Source organism: Tursiops truncatus, chromosome 7 (assembly GCF_011762595.2).
Source record: "Tursiops truncatus isolate mTurTru1 chromosome 7, mTurTru1.mat.Y, whole genome shotgun sequence".
Lineage (NCBI taxonomy): Eukaryota > Metazoa > Chordata > Mammalia > Artiodactyla > Delphinidae > Tursiops > Tursiops truncatus.
The window spans coordinates 62,188,023-62,205,652 of NC_047040.1; the positions used below are offsets into that span (position 1 = coordinate 62,188,023).

At 35.7% G+C, this 17,630-nt stretch overlaps 1 protein-coding gene across 1 annotated transcript in view; it reads right to left on the minus strand.

Moving 5' to 3' along the window:
- UBR3 (ubiquitin protein ligase E3 component n-recognin 3) overlaps positions 1 to 17,630 on the minus strand; it is a 227,307-nt gene that overhangs the window by 186,855 nt on the left and 22,822 nt on the right. Inside the window, exon 2 of the mRNA XM_073807594.1 lies at positions 2,102 to 2,241. Coding sequence (XP_073663695.1) covers positions 2,102 to 2,241 — 140 coding nt within the window. The remainder of the gene's footprint in view (positions 1 to 2,101; positions 2,242 to 17,630) is intronic.

Below are 17,630 nucleotides of genomic sequence, written 5' to 3' on the forward strand. Positions count from 1 at the left end.
TTTAAGAGGAAAAGAAAAAAAAAGATGTTTTAGAGAAACTGAGGTCTAAAAGGAAGAAGTGAATAGAGAGATTTAGGGCTTAGCCATAACTGGTTAAAAGAAGAATACATATAACGAAGCTAACAGGGGGCCTGTGTGCCCAGGAAAGGGGTCATCAAGTTCATTCAATATTTATTCAGTATCTACTACACGACAGGCACTGAGAAGCAGAACTAAATAAGACATAGTTCCTACCCCCAAGGAACTCACAACCTAGTTCAAAGATAACCTGTGAATGAAATTCTAGATAACTCTGAGTCATGGAACCCAAGCCAAAAAACCTTACTTTCTCAGTAGAAAACCAATACCGTATATTATTCTTCTTTATATTCTCCCCAATGACTTATGTAGTAACATAGTAGATATTTAATTAGCATTTGTTCTTGATTTCCAAGGGCTCTAACACAAGCTCTGGCACTGGTCTAAGGATGGTAGGGTGAAATGGGAAATGGAATTCAAGGCAACTGTCAAACCACAAGATTATCTGAGCTTCCATATCTCAGATTAGATGATTTCAAGTCCTTTCTTTAATTTTAAACAGTGATCTCTGCAGAAAGTAATGCAGAGATTTTGCATACACAGAAGAAATTAATGCTGAGCACAAGTGGTAATATAGAGAGGGAAACTTCATGAACCTAAGTTCATGAAACTCATCTTAAGACAAAAAAAGTACTTCCATTCATTCCTTTATGTTTTCAGATAATGGTAACATAATTATCAAAGCTACGTATGTATGTCATCTACCACTTATAACTGCTAAATGTCACCAAGGAAAAAATAAATATAATACACTCGTATGAATTACTCTTTGATTAAACTAATGGTAAGCTTTATGGTTCTCATAATAAATGATTTCTACCTATTACTTTTCTAAAATAGGACACTTGTAGTACAAAATGCAAACATCCAAAAAATCTGTTAACTAGCATATGAGAAATAAAATGGAAGGCAATTTCAATAACCCAGCTGGTCTCCACTTCCTTCATTCCAAAGAGAGAGCAGTTTGGGACTAAATCAAAATAATATTTCTTTCTATATTTTAAGACATACTCTGAGAGGAAGAGAAGTACTTGACAAAAGATTGTATATTTTGCTTAAAATGTAAAAGTGAAGAACTATAAGTATTCGCTCACAATGCAAATAACATGATAGTTCTAGAAATGATGAAGATACGTATTTCTTCACACTTTTAGGATGGAAAATAGAAGATAAACATGTGTGCCATAGTTTCAAATTGGATTTAAGATTTATAGAATTAAATAATTTAAAAGCTCTAAAAGTAATGCAAATGCAGTCCCTTAAATGATAAAAATGCAAGTATCACTAAAAAGGTAAAAGACATCATAAAAAGTTAACAAATTTGTTTCATACCACTAACTGATATCTGTAATTCACAATGTCAGACTGAGAACTTTAATAAATGTTATCTAAATACAAATATTTAACTAATGCATATTAATCAAGATTGTGACTAAATCTTAAAAGGTAAGAAGAATATCTGTAATTTGCATGTTTCTTTTCTCTTTTTAATACTATTAGGATGCTTACGCCCATGCATTCTACCGGTAATATGGGAGTGAGCAATTTGACCCTCTCATAAGTTATTATATATGGAGGGGAATAAAAATGTATAGACCTCTACAAAAAAGAGGGGGAGAGAGGGGGAGAGAAAGATATTGGTGAAATTTTTATCTTCTAAAAATCTAAGTTAAAGTCAAACATTTCCAGGACTTCTTAATTATGCTCTATTATAACAGAATCACAAATAAAGTCACTTTAACCCCATAAAATAATTATTTCCTCATCTGCAAAAGGCCAAATAAGTTTGATCAGAAACATTTACGATCCCAGCAGCAGAGACTGCCAAACTGTGCCTACTACAAGTATCAATGAGGTTATATAATTGATATTTAGTATGTTTTTATTTAGTCTCTGTATTTCATAGTCATCACATAAAAAATGTTAAGCAAAAAAATGGTATCTGAAAAAATTCACCTCATTATTAGTGCTAAACTTTGCTGAGAACTTAAAAAGAGTACTAATGAAAAGTGGATTAACATACCTGGTTCATTATAGCCTTCTCTTAAGTACTGAATAAGACAAAAAATAAATCTTGGAAGAACAAATTCAGACATCATCAGTAAGTCTTTGGGGACACAGGGAATATTTGAACTTGATTTAATTTGATGCCTTTTGCAAAACCTGTAATATGAAAAAGAAAAGAATTAATGGCTAAGAAATCTATTACTTCTATTTACAATATCCATAAACAGAATGTGGGCCAATATCAAAGCCAATGTATTACTTTTATGATTTTTAAGGCACCAAGTTAAAAGAATATAGTTTTAATTGGTCTTTAAATAAAAATTGGCACTTAGGAAGATTTCTTCCTAATAAAAGACCATTCTAGTTAGATTCCAATTAGAATACAAAAACAAAATCTCATTACAGAGTTTATATTTTTTAACTACAATTTATTACTTGCAAGTATTACTTTATTACTTTTACCCCTTATAAACCATTAAGTACAAACTGATCATTCCCAAGAATTTGCATTTTCTATTCCTTAACTGTTTCGAACTTATTGCATTAATGAATAGATAAGTAATATCAATACTTAAAGTTTATTTGAAAAATTTATACACTTAAGTATGCACATTCCTTCTAATCTTATTTATACTTATTTTAAAGTATGGTTGGAATATTTGAGCAAAAATGAAATAAACTATTCTATGTTCACAATCCAAACAGTCACAAATAAGGTATTTTGTGACCAAACACAAAATAACCACACTAAACATACAACATACCTAGAAAGAAACTTATTACGATGGGTGGAGAAACTATTTTAGCTGAAAAACGTAAGAGATCTGAATAGAGAAAAACTACATTCCCAAGTGGAAAAAACTTTTATTTTTCTAAAAAATGTCACTTCCACCAAACTTAATGACATTGGATTTAAATCCCAATGGGACTAATCACAAACTAATTCTAAAGTTCAAATGGAAGAATATATATGTTAAAAAAAATATAAAACTTAAAAAAAAATTAATGACAGTGACCTAGACTTTAAAACATAGTATAAAGCTAACATAATTTAAGATCTGTAGTAATCTCTCTATAATGACCTATATGGGAAAATAATCTAAAAAAGAGTAGATATATGTATATGTATAACTGATTCACTTTGCTGTACAGCAGAAACTAACACAACATTGTAAATCAACTATACTCCAATAAAGATTTTTTAAAATTAAAGTAAAATCTGTGGTAATGTGATAACATCAATGGACCACAATGGAGTCTAGAAATAGACTATGTAATGACTATGTTAATCAATGTGGGGGGTGGGGGGGGGGTAGAAGACTTTCAATAAATTGCTATAGGACAATTGATTCCATGCAGGAGATAAATTTGATCCTTATCTTACACCATATACAAACTATTATATATTCCATACAGATCAAAAATCAAATGTGAAAAAAATTACTAGGAAGAAAATAAACTATTCCCCTATATTATCTCAAAGAACAGAAGTCTAATAAGTAAGATTTGAAACCAAAAGTCATAAAAGAAAGATAAAAATTGGCTACATAAATCAAAAGTTTCTATGCAGAAAACAATTATTGTGTTACCAAAAAATATTTACAATAGATAAAACAGATGAAAGATTAATATCTATGATTTTTGACTCTAGAAAAATGGATTAAAAAAGAAAATAATTCAATAGAAAAATCAGCCAAAGTCATAAACAATTCACCAAAAAAGTGAATGGCTAAGAAACATATGAAAAGATGCTCAAGTTCTCTAATAATCAAAGAAATGAAGTTTATTAAAATAAAAAATGAATAAATAGAGAATCACCACTTTGTGATACCTACTAAAATAACTGACCCATGCAATGGAGCCATTAAAGGAAGGCTTGAGGGGAAATTTTCCACTTAGAGATCAGGCTGTTACATCCTTATCAATCTCAGTATCATTAGAAGTGAGAAAAAATCAGATGCTATGATGCTTGTGAAGTACAGAGCACCATTTACAAAGAGATTTTACCAAACAAGTTGACCTTGAATGACACCAAGTCTCTAGAGCTAACTTCCATTTATAGGAAACATAAGAGATAAAGGAACAAGTTAAATGACACCACAAAAATAAATAAATAGACAAATCATGAATGTAGACCATTATACAGGACAACTGACTCCGTTTCTGCAAACTGTCAGTGGCAGGGAGAAAAAGGAGGTAGAAGGATCACTTATTAAAGAGGCCTGAGAAACCCAATAACTATGTGTTTACTGATTCTAACAAACCAACTTGAAACAGGCATTTTTTAGACAACAGGAAAAGTCCAATTAAGAACTGGGTACTAGTTCGTTACATGATTTTATTAGGTAAGATAATGGCACTGTGATTACGTAAGAAAATGTTTGTGGATATTTGATAATATTAAGGAATTATCTTGTGTAGGTATGACAACAACATTGTGGTTATCATTGAATAGGAAAGTCTTGTCTTTTACATGTATCTATATAAATATTTATGAATAAAATGCTACAATGTATGGGACTTGCTTCAGAATAATCTGGTTGGGTGAAGGGAAGTAACTGGGAGTATACCAAGTCCAGCTTGAGTTGTTATTTGTAGAAACTGGGAGACTGATAAGGGGTTTTCTTATATTACACTCATTAAGCAGAATGTGGGGCAATATCAAAGCCAGAAAAGTACCACTCCCTTCAGATTTTTAAGGCACCAAATCAGAAGAATGTAGTTTTAATTGGTCCTTAAAAAACATCACCAAACGGGACTTCCCTTGTGGTGCAGTGGTTAAGAACCCGCCTGCCAATGCAGGTGACACAGGTTCGAGCCCTGGTCCAGGAAGATCCTACATGCCATGGAGCAACTAAGCCCATGCGCCACAACTACTGAGCCTGCACTCTAGAGCCCGCGAGCTACAACTACTGAGCCCATGTGCCACAACTACTGAAGCCCACGAGGCTAGAGCCCATGCTCTGCAACAAGAGAAACCACCACAATGAGAAGCCCACGCCCCGCAACAAAGAGTAGCCCCTGCTCACCACACTAGAAAAGACCCAACACAGCCAAGAAAATAAATAAATAAATAGCACCAAAGGAGTTTTTTCCTAATAAAATGTCATATCAGTTGGGTTATACTCATTGCTTTTATATCTGTCTGAAATTTTCTGTACTAAAAAATTAAAAATTTTTTAAAAGAAAGGAAATATTCGTATTTTTTAAAGATGAATACTGAAGCGTGTCACACAATGTTTGGGATTTGTTTGAAAATACTTTAGCAAAAGAGAAAAAAGGGCAAATGAGGCAAATGTGGCAAAAATCTTGATAAACATTGAGTCCAATGATGGGTATATGGAGGTTGAATGTTCTGCTGTCTCTACCTTTGTGCATGGTTGAAATTTTTGGTAACACAAACATGTTTTTTCTTCTTGCAGGTTAGGGAAAATTCACTTTACTAATTCATTGTTGGAAAGCATGTTCAGAAATTTGTTATCATACACATGGAAGTGTAAATAGATCCAGTTTTGGGTGTCATTTTGACAATATCTACTAAAACTTAATGTGTTCATAACCCTAGCTTAGCATTTCTATTTCTAGTAATTTATTATACAGAAATAATCCTAAATTTGCAAGATATATCTACAGATATATTCACTGTACCACAGTTTGCAATGCAAAAAAGTTAGAAACAACTCACGTGTTCAGTAACAGAATAAAGATTAACCAAATTAGAGTAGATCAATAAAATACTTTGCATTTATTAAAAAGAATGAGGGAGATCAACAAGTACTGACATAGAATTATATCCAAAATAAGTGAGAAAAGAATTACATAGCATATATATACACACACACACACACACACACACACACACACACACACACACACACACACATACACACACACATATATTTTGGAGAAAGAATAGAAAAAAATATTAATATATGTAAGGAGAAAAATATTTAGAGAAATGTACACCAAATTTTGTGGAAATTAACTGAAACTGGGTTATAGCATACTTTTACTTTCTACATTAATTCTACCTACAATGTTTGAATTTTGCATGGCAAATATATGTAAAACTGTGTAATCAAAACAAAAAAAATTTACTCCAAAAACAATAAGTTATGCCATTCATTTGGCTTTAGTTCCACAGTTTGAACACTAACTCTTAACCTTTTTTGACTCATGGACACCTTTGAGAATCTAATGAAAGTTATAACTCTTTCTTAAGAAAAATATACACAGGTGGTCCAGTGGGTAAGACTCTGCACTTCCAATGCAGGGGGCCCAGGTTCGATACTTGGTCAGGGAACTAGATCCTGCATGCATGCTGCAACTAAGAAGTCCGCATGCCCCAAGTAAGAAGTCCGCATGCCTCAACTAAGAGTCTGCATGCCACAACTAAGAAGGCTGCATGCTGCAATGAAGATCCCAAATGCCACAACCAAGACCTGGTGCAGAACGAATGAATGAATAAATAAATAAATAAATAAATAATTTTTTAAAAAAAGAAAAATATACACAACCAAAAAAAATAAAACCAAGTGTTCACATACTACTGAAGTCTGTCTACTCTTAAGACAGAGCTTCCAAACATCAGGTCAATAGATTACAGTGTAGAGACATGGATTTCATCAGTCCTCAGGCTGACAGACCAGGAGGGTCTGGGCAGCCTCCTCAGTTGTCTGTGTGTCCCATCCAAATATCATTTTCATATTTATCATATAATGAAAAAAATTAGAAAGTATTACACCTTAAAGTCCAAATCTTTATTTAAAGGGAAATAGAAACTTAAGAACTTCTTTCAGATGGGGTACACAAAATCTAAGTAAAATCAAAGAAATTTTTTAAATCCTACTCTATTTTAAAATCCTTTAAAGATTAAAAAAAAAAGAATCGGCTCTGTGAAACCTGTGGTGATCTAAGATAATTTAACTGAAGTGCTTACAAGCATGAATGTGAAGGAAAGAAAAAGGATAAAAGGAAAGCCAGAAGAGAAGAAAGGGAAGACATACTGGGGCACAAAGACTAAAGGATACAATGAAAAAGCAGGAAGAGAGAAAAGATTAGATAAAGGAGGGCACAGAAAGCTCTCTTAGACACTTTCTGTGTAGGAAAGAAATTAATTCAAAAAGAGCTACTGGACAGAGAGTGAAGAACATTTGAACGGTGTGCAGTGGGTTCAAGGAGTGACAATTCAACCTGGAACTAAGCTGAAGGAGCAGCAAGAATGGTCTAAGCAACCTAGGGACTGAGTTTACAAGAGTAACTATAAGATACTATAAGATCGACAAACAAAACTGGTTTTTGTATTTCACGCTGAGAAAATAGTGTGGGGAACTAAAGCATCTTACATATTACATGGCAAGTGCTCAATAAAGGCTTGGTGAAACAAAGATTTAATCTAATAGTAGAACTCCAAAAATGATTTCAAGGGAGTCCAATTAAAGGAAAAACAGAAACCCATTTAATGATCCCAGATTTTCAAATATGTTTTTAAGAACCACTATATGCCTGGCACTTAGGCCTTAGGAATAAAGGCCTTGCTCTCATGGAGGTAACTTTCTACTGGAGGAGGGGGGAGGAAGGGAAAGAGGGCAGGGCAGAGGAGAGAGAAACAAAAATATGAAAAATACGCTCTACAAAAATAATATCACAGCATTATTTACAGAACGCAGCCATTAGGTGCCTTTAAATTCGGTTTGTCAGGGAAGGCCTTTCTGAAGAGGTGATATTTGGGCTACAGACCAAATGAAATGAAGGAGCTATGCTAGGCATGCAAAGCTCTGTGGGTAGAACATATTGTCAAGAGGTATGACAAATGCAACTGCATATAATCAGGTACTAAAGACCTCTCCCCAAGCGAACAGAAAAAGGGCTTTTTAGACAACTGGTATGGTTCCAAAAGAAAAATGGCAGGAAGTAATGTGTTTGCATTTGCAGTTCACAGGTCACAGATATTTTCTTCAAGGAATCCAATGGTTTTGAATGAGTAAGAAGGCTAAATATTTCTTAAAGAAACAGGATGTTATGGAAATAAATAGAATGGTCAAATAGAAGTACAGAAACAGTTGATAAAATAATCTCTCCAAATTTAATTTTACCTCAACTTTTAAAAAATTTTTCATTGACATATAACTGACAGAAGATTGCTCAAAAGCTAAGTGTGCAGCTCAATGAAGTGTCACAAACTGAACACACCCATGCAGGCACCAATCAGACCAAGCCACATAATATTACCAGCACTCCAGAAACCCTCCTTGTGATTCCACTGATACCAAATTTAAATGACTAAAAGCAGAGTTCTTGTATGCTGAGAAAAAGAGAGCGGGCAGAATAGGACAGGAGGGAAAGGGATAGGATGAGAAGAACAGAGAAGGGAGGAAAGAAAAACGACCAGAGCATTCTGGTCATCCATTTCCAAATTACTGAGACTTGGTTGGGGGCAGAAAGGCAAGGAGAAGCCAACTCAAATAACTCAACCACACATTTCAAAAATTAGAGAAGCATCTGAAATAAGCTCCCCTAAAAATTAGACTGTGGCATGTACATTACATTCCCAACTTAGCACAAATTACATACAAATACATGATATTGCATATAATTTAAGGTAATTCATAGAGATCTCTGGAGAGTTATGCATCCCAAATTAAAAGCCCCTGAAATAGCGGCTTCCCTGGTGGCGCAGTGGTTAAGAATCCACCTGCCAATGCAGGGGATGTGGGTTCGATCCCTGGCCTGGGAAGATCCCACATGCCGCGGAGTGACTAAGACCATGCACCACAACTACTGAGCCTGCACTCTACAACTCATGCTCTGCAATGAGAAGCCCACGCACCGCAACAAAGAGTAGCCCCTGCTTGCCTCAACTAGAGAAAGCCCATGTGCAGCAACGAAGACCCAACACAGCCAAAAATAAAAACAAATAAATAAATAAATTTATATTAAAAAAAAGCCCCTGAAATATTCTCTTCTCTTCATTTTACAGATAGGGAAGTATCAGAAACACTAAATGACACACCTAACCAATAAAATTGTTAAAAGACTCCTGAAGATCACAAAAGGCATATCGTAAAGATATATTGTATCTAACTGATCTATGTATTTAATATGACCTCAGAAAAAATATCAGTAAGGAACAAACAAGATGATTCTGAAGTTCCAACAGAAAATTAAGAATAGCTAAGAAAATTCTGTAAAATAAGTGTAATGAAAGTAGAATAGTTTTATCAGGTATTAACTTATTTTGAAGTTAAAATAATCAAAACAGTGTTGTTGGAACTTCCCTGGTGGTCCAGTGGGTAAGACTCCACGCTCCCAATGCAGGGGGCCCAGGTTCGATCCCTGGTCAGGGAACTAGATCCCACATGCATGCTACAACTAAGAGTCCACATGCTGCAACTAAGAAGCCCACATGCCACAACTAAGAAGTCCGCATGCCACAACTAAGATCCCACGTGCCACAACTAAGACCTGGCACAGAATGAATGAATGAATGAATGAATAAATAAATATTTTTTTTAAAAAAAGAAAAAAGTGTTTAAAAAAAGTCTTGTTATCTAGCTTTTAGGGAGCTTACATTCTAGAGAGTAGACATTAATGATAAATGCAATTAAATAAACTATAAAGTAAACCAAGTGGAAGTTGGGACAGAAATTCACCTATATGTGTACTTACACCATTTCTCTAGATATACATTTCTACATCTTTAATATGTATGACTTGATTAAGGTACAGATTCATCTCATGTCTAAAATTGTTAGATTACATGAATAGTTAAGAAACAAAAGGAAACATTTTAAATTCCATCTATGTAAGTTTAATATTATTTATTGGGGCCTAAAGTACTAGAAAAGTAAAAGTAAAATATTTATGAAAACTAAAAGTTCTAAATTCAATTAGAGAAGGCATATAAGATCAGAAGATTTGAAAGCAAAATTACAGACGTCAATGTATTTAACTTTTAAGATAATAAATAAATTATAAATTGAATGCTTGAAGGCAGAAAGAAAACAATGTGGTAATGGTACATGAAAAGACGTTATCAATGGACAGATTAATTGCTGTGAGTCCACAAACAGAATCAAATATATGTGGAACTTAATTTATGACAAAGGCAGATTTCAAATCTATGAGGAAACATGGCTCATTCAGAGAAATGGTACTGAGATAAATGAATAACCAGCCAGTTTGGGGGTGGCAGGGGAGAATCTCCTCACACCTTACACCATGATAATAAATAAATAAGACCCATATCAAACTTCTACAGATGAAAAATACAACATTAGAAACAAAAAATATATACCTGATGGGATAACAGTAGATTAGACACAAGAAAGAAAAGATCAGTAATTTACTGACAAAGCAATAAGAAACTATACAAAATAAAGCATGGAGACTGAGAAAAAGAACAGAGTCTTTGTGAGGTGTGGGATAATAACAAGCAATATTGTATTATATTGGAATCCCAAAAAGGGGAGAAGGTGAGACAGAACAAACATGTGAAGAATGGCCAAAATTTTTCCAAATTTGTTGAAAACCATAAAATCACACATGTAAGAACTTATCAAAACCCAAGCATAAGACACTTTTTTTTAAGCCATACCAAGTCACATCATAATCAAATTGCTGAAATCAGTGACAACAAGCAAATCTTCAAAGCAACCAGAAAACGATCCATTAGGTACAGAGCAACCAAGATACAAAAGATAGCAGACTTTTCATCAGAAATCACACAATCCAGAACACAACGGAGAGACACATTTAAAGTGCTAAAAGAAAACAAATCTGCAAATCCAGAATTCTTAACACAAAATATCTTTCTAAACTGAAGAGAAATAAAAACTTTTCAGAAAAAATTTAGGAAAATTCATTGTCATCACACCTGCACAAAAAATGAAAGTAAGTCTAATAAGCAGCCCTATGATAAGCCCACATTTTGAGAAACTGACCCTCCTATTAACAGCCATGTGGGTGACCCATCTTAGAAGTGGATCCTCCCATCCCAAGAAGCCTTCAGAAGACTGTAACCCCAGCCAAGATCTTGACTACAACCTCTTGAGAGACACTATGCCATAACCACACACCTAAGCCACTTCAGAATCCTTGGCATACAAAAAGTATAAAATAATAAATGTCCGTCATTTTAAGCTGCTCAGTTTGGGAGTGATTCGTTACACAGAAATAGATAACTACTAAAAATACTATCAACCAATCAGACCTAACAGAACACTATACCCTACAACAGCTGGATGCTCATTCCACTGCTCATAAAATGTCTCATTTCATTTTAGATTTTTAAGAAGGAAGCAGATATTATCAACTCAGAATCATATAATTAACTTAAACATACAGATAGTATTTCCAAATAATCATTGTATACATTTATCAACATATACATTGACTACATTGCATAGGATTAGCACAAGACAAATATTTCCAACACATATACCCACTCTCCATGCCCCTCCTGTTATTAAGAACTCAATTGAGGCCTCCTAACATTCATACATTGAAGTCCTAATTCCCAGTGCGACTGTAGTTGGAAACAGGACCTTTGAGTAGGTAATTAAATGAAATCACAGGGTGGGGCCCTAGTCCAATAGGACTGGTGTCCTTATAAGAAGAGAAAGAGACACCAGGTATACAGAGAGAAGGTGGTCATCTGCAGGCCAAGGAGAGAGACCTCGGGAGAAACCAAACCCGCCAGCACCTTGATCCAGCCTCCAGAAATAAATTTCTGTTGTTTAAGCCCCCAAGGTTGTGGTAATATGTTATGGCAGTGAGTAGACTACTACACTCCCTCAATAAGACATGACTGCCTAAACACACAATGGATCCAGTCTTATCACTGGAACTGAAATTAGACCAGACCAGAGATTTATGGCAATACCGACAAGCAGAAAGTATCAAAAAAAGGATATATGGATCTTATCAACTTTGTGGAATTGAAGCATTTTAAACTGACATTACATAAAGTATGCTCTCAGACCACACATTAAACTGGAAATCAGTAACGGACATACATAAAAAAGTTCCCCAAATTTGGAAATTAAATAACACACCTGTGAATAACACATGGACCAAAAACGAAAAAAAATCACATTGGGACAACTTTTTTGAACCTATGATATTTGCAAAGACCAAAAGTTTGATGATATACTGTCCTGACCAGGTAATAAAGTGACGGATATTCTAACTGTACTGTTGGAGAGAGTACAAATTAACATACCAAATATGAGGACTACCAAAAGTATAAATGCACATCCATTTGACCCAATAATCCATGGGAGATTAGAGTCAGGACTGCCTAATTTCTAATCTGGAACTCTTTTCCACCATATCTATGAAGACATTTTCTCAAACCACAGTCAAAGAAAGAATTCTCATATGGTGTCCAAATAAAAGAGATAAGCTGGAAGATGTAGGCTAGCCAAAATAATGAAATATTGTAATTCCCTTAGCTTTCAATGGTTTGAAGAAACAATCAAAGAGAATATCAAAATCAGGGCTAATTCAAAAAATCTGACCCAACGGGAAGTACAGACCGGCATCTGGCCAGGGAGCACAGCCTTGGGACCCACCCAACCAGCGGTGATTAAGAACCCAGCCTGTGACCCCACCCAATCACAGAGTCCAAACAGCTACACCACCCAGCCAGGGAACCCAGTGTGTGACCCTGCACAACCAGAGGTGATTATGGAGCCCAGACAGTGGCCCCACTTGACCATGGATCCAAGCCAGCAGCCCCACCCACCCAGGGAGCCTAACCAGTAGATTCATCCAACTATGGAACCGAGCCAGCAGGCCACTCCAACCTCAAAGCATGGGCAGTGGCCCCACCTCACTAGACATGCTGAAAGCAAATGCTGCCTGCTAGTGTACACTACCAGTTGGCCCACCCAGAATCCCAAACTGGGCTGACTGGAGGTCTCTCCCTGACAAAGTGAACCTAAGAAGACCACTTCCTCAAATGCACAGATGCCAACACAAGGACAGAAGGATCACAAAGAAATCAACTAAACCTGAAACCACCAAAAAAAATTAATAAAGCTCCGATAACTGACCCTGAAGAAATGGAGATCTATGAATTGAACAACAAGGAATTCAAAATAATACTCCTAAAGAAGTTTTGTGAACTATAAGAAAACACAAATAACTGAAAATAGGGTGAAAATACATGAATAAAACAAGTGTAAAAGATACGGAAACCACTTTAAAACATAAACGGAAATCCTAGAGCTGACGAATATAATGACTGAACTAAAAAATTTAACACAAAACTTCAACAGGAGACTTCAACCAAGCAGAAGAAAGAATCAGTGAACTCAAAGACAAGTAAATTGAAATTATCCAGTCAGATGAGCAAAACGAAAAAGAAATGAGAACGAATGAGGAAAGCCAAAAGGACTTATGGGAAAACAAAGAATCAGTATGTGGGGACTTCCCTGGTGGTTGAGTGGGTAGGACTCTGCACTCACAGTGCAGGAGGCCCTGGTTCAATCCCTGGTTGGGGAACTAGATCCTGCATGCATGTAACAATTAAGATTTCACGTGCCACAACTAAGAAGTCGACATGCCACAACTAAGAACTCACATGCTGCAACTAAAAATCCCACATGCCACAACGAATATCCTGTACACTGCAACTAAGACCTGGCGCAGCCATAAATTAAAAATAAATTAGTAAGTTTTTTAAAGAATCAATATATGGATTATGGGAATCACAAAAAGAGAAGAGAGAAGGGGATCAAAAGTTTCCTCAAAGATAAAATGGCTGAAAACTTCCCCAATTGGGGAAATAAATGGACATCAAGATTCCTGAGGCCCTGAAGTCCCTAAACAGGTTTAGTCCAAAAAGGGCTCATTGAGACACATTATAACTAAGTTATCAAAAGTCAAAGACAGAGAGAGAAATTTGAAAGCTGCAAGAGGAAAGTGAATCATCACACAAGGGAGCCCCCGTAAGTCTACAAGTGGATTTCTCAACAGAAATCTCACAAGCCAGGAAAAAGTGGGGTGAAATATTCCCCCAGATCCTTTTTTCTTTCTCAGGGTTGCTTTGATTATTTGGGTCTTTTGTGTTTCCATACAAATTGCAAAAGTTTTTTGTTCTAATTCTGTGAAAAATGCCATTGGTAGTCTGATAGGGATTGCATTGAATCTGTAGATTGCTTTGGGTAGTATAGTCATTTTCACAACATTGATTCTTCCAATCCAAGAACATGGTATATTTCTCTATCTTTTTGTCATCTTTGATTTCTTTCATCAGTGTTTTATAGTTTTCTGAGTACAAGCCTTTCACCTCCTTAGGTAGGTTTATTCTTAGGTATTTTATTCTTTTTGTTGCAATGGTAAATGGGATTGTTTCCTTAATTTCTCGTTCTGATCTTTCGTTGTTAGTGTATAGAAATGCAAGAGATTTCTGTGCATTAATTTTGTATCCTGCAACATTCCAAATTCATTGATTAGCTCTAGTAGTTTTCTGGTAGCACCTTTAGGATTTTCTATGTACAGTATCATGTCTTCTGAAAACAATAACAGTTTTACTTCTTCTTTTCCAATTTTATTCCTTTTATTTCTTTTTCTTCTCTGATTGCCGTGGCTAGGACTTCCAAAACTATGTTGAATAAGAGTGGTGAAAAAAAAAAAAAAGGAGTGGTGAGAGTGGACATCCTTGTCTTGTTCCTGATCTTGGTGGAAATGCTTTCAGTTCTTTAACACTGAGTATGATGTTTGCTGTGGGTTGGTCATATATGGCCTTTATTATGTTGAGGTAAGTTCCCTTTATGCTGATTTTCTGGAGAGTTTTTATCATAAATGGGTATTGAATTTTGTCAAAAGCTTTTCCTACATCTATTGAGATGATCATATAGTTTTTATTCCTTAATTTGTTAACATGGTGTATCACACTGATTGATTTGGGTATACTGAAGAATCCTTGCATCCCTGGGATAAATCCCACTTGATCATGGTGTATGACCTTTTTAATATGTTGTTGGATTCTGTTTGCTAGTATTTTGTTCAGGATTTTTACATCTATGTTCATCAATGATATAGGTCTATAATTTTCTTTTTTTGTGATATCTTTTTCTGGTTTTGGTATCAGGGTGATGGTGGCTTCGTAGAATGAATTTGGGAGTATTCCTCCCTCTGCAATTTTTTGGAAGAGTTTGAGAAGGTCTGGTGTTAGCCCTTCTCTAAAGGTTTGATAGAATTCACCTATGAAGCCATCTGGTCCTGGACTTCTGTTTCTTGGAAGATTTTTAATTACAGTTCCAGGTTCATTACTTGTGATAGCACCACGTAACACCATACACAAAAATAAACCCCAAATGGATTAAAGACTTAATGTAAGACCAGACACTATAAAACTCTTAAAGGAAAACATAGAAAAAACACTCTTTGACATAAACCACAGCAAGATCTTTTTTGACCCACCTCCTAGAGTAATGAAAATAAAAACAAAAATAAACAAATGGGACCTAATGAAACTTAAAAGCTTTTGCACAGCAAAGGAAACCATAAACAAGATGAAAAGACAACCCTCAGAATGGGAGAAAATATTTGCAAATGAAGCAACTGACAAAGGATTAATCTCCAAAATTTACAAGTAGCTTGTGCACCTCAATATCAAAACAAACAACCCAATCCAAAAATGGGCAGAAGACCTAAACAGACATTTCTCCAAAGAAGATATACAGATTGCCAACAAACACATGAAAGGATGCTCAACACCACTAATCTTTAGAGAAATGTAAATCAAAACTACAATGAGGTATCACCTCACACCTGTCAGGTGGCCATCATCAAAAAACCTACAAACAATAAAGGCTGGAGAGGGTGTGGAGAAAACGGAACCCTCCTGCACTGTTGGTGGGAATGTAAATTGATACAGCCACTACGGAGAACAGTATAGAGGGTCCTTAAAAAACTAAAAATAGAACTACCATACGACCCAGCAATCCCACTACTGGGCATATACCCTGAGAAAACCATAATTCAAAAAGAGTCATGTATCACAATGTTCATTGCAGCTCTATTTACAATAGCCAGGACATGGAAGCAACCTAAGTGTCCACTGACAACTGAATGGATAAAGAAGATGTGACACATACATACAATGGAATATTACTCAGCCATAAAAAGAAATGAAATTGGGGCTTCCCTAGTGGCGCAGTGGTTGAGAATCTGCCTGCTAATGCAGGGGACACGAGTTCGAGCCCTGATCTGGGAGGATTCCACATGCCGCGGAGCAACTAGGCCCGTGAGCCACAACTACTGAGCCTGTGGGTCTGGAGCCTGTGCTCCGCAACAAGAGAGGCCGTGATAGTGAGAAGCCCGCGCATCACGATGAAGAGTGGCCCCCGCTTGCCACAACTAGAGAAAGCCCTCACACAGAAACGAAGACCCAATACAGCAAAAATAAATTTATAAAAAAAAAAGAAATGAAATTGAGTTATTTGTAGTGAGGTGGATTGACCTAGAGTCTGTCAAACAGAGTGAAGTAAGTCAGAAAGAGGAAAACAAATACCGTATGCTAACACATATACATGGAATCTAAAAAAAAAAAAAAAAAAAAATGGTTCTGAAGAATCTACGGGCAGGATACAAATAAAGATGCAGACGTAGAGAATGGACTTGAGGACACGGAGAAGGGGAAGCTGGGATGAAGTGAGAGAGTGGCATGGACATATATACACTACCAAATGTAAAACAGATAGCCAGTGGGAAGCAGCCGCATAGCGCAGGGAGATCAGCTCGGTGCTTTGTGACCACCTAGAGGGGTGGGATAGGGAGGGTGGGAGGGAGACTCAAGAGGGAGGAGATATGGGGATATATGTATATGTACAGCTGATTCGCTTTGTTATACAGCAGAAACTAACACACCATTGTAAAGCAATTATACTCCAATAAAGATGTTAAAAAAAGAAAAAAGAAAAAAATGACAATGAGGCATCACCTCACATCTGGTAGAATGGCTTTTATTCAAAAAGACATGAAAGAACTAGTATTGAAGAAGATGTGGAGAAGGGAGGACTCTTGTTCACTGTTAGTGGGAATGTAAATTGGTACAGCGTTACGGAAAACAGTATGAGGTTCCTCAAAAAATTAAAAATAGAACTAGCATATGATCCAGCAATCCTCACTTTTCAATCTATTTGAAGGAAATTTAATCACTATCCCCATGTCCACTGTAGCACTGTCACAACAGCAAAGACATGGAAACAACTCAGTGTCAGCTAAAAGATGATGGATAAAGAAAATGTGATACACATACAATGGAAAAAATCATTCTGCCATAAAAGAGGGAAATCCTGCCATTTGTGACAATATCGATGAACTTAAGGGGCATTATGCTAAGTGAAATAAGTCAGAGAAAGACAAATATTGTATGATCTCACTTGTAAGTGCAATCTAAAATAAGTTGAACTCAGAGAAACAGAGAGTAGAATGGTGGTTGTCAGGGGCTTGGGATGGGGGAAATGGATTGTTGATCACAGTGTACAAACTTCCAGTTGTAAGGTAAATAATCTCTGGCGATCTAATGTACA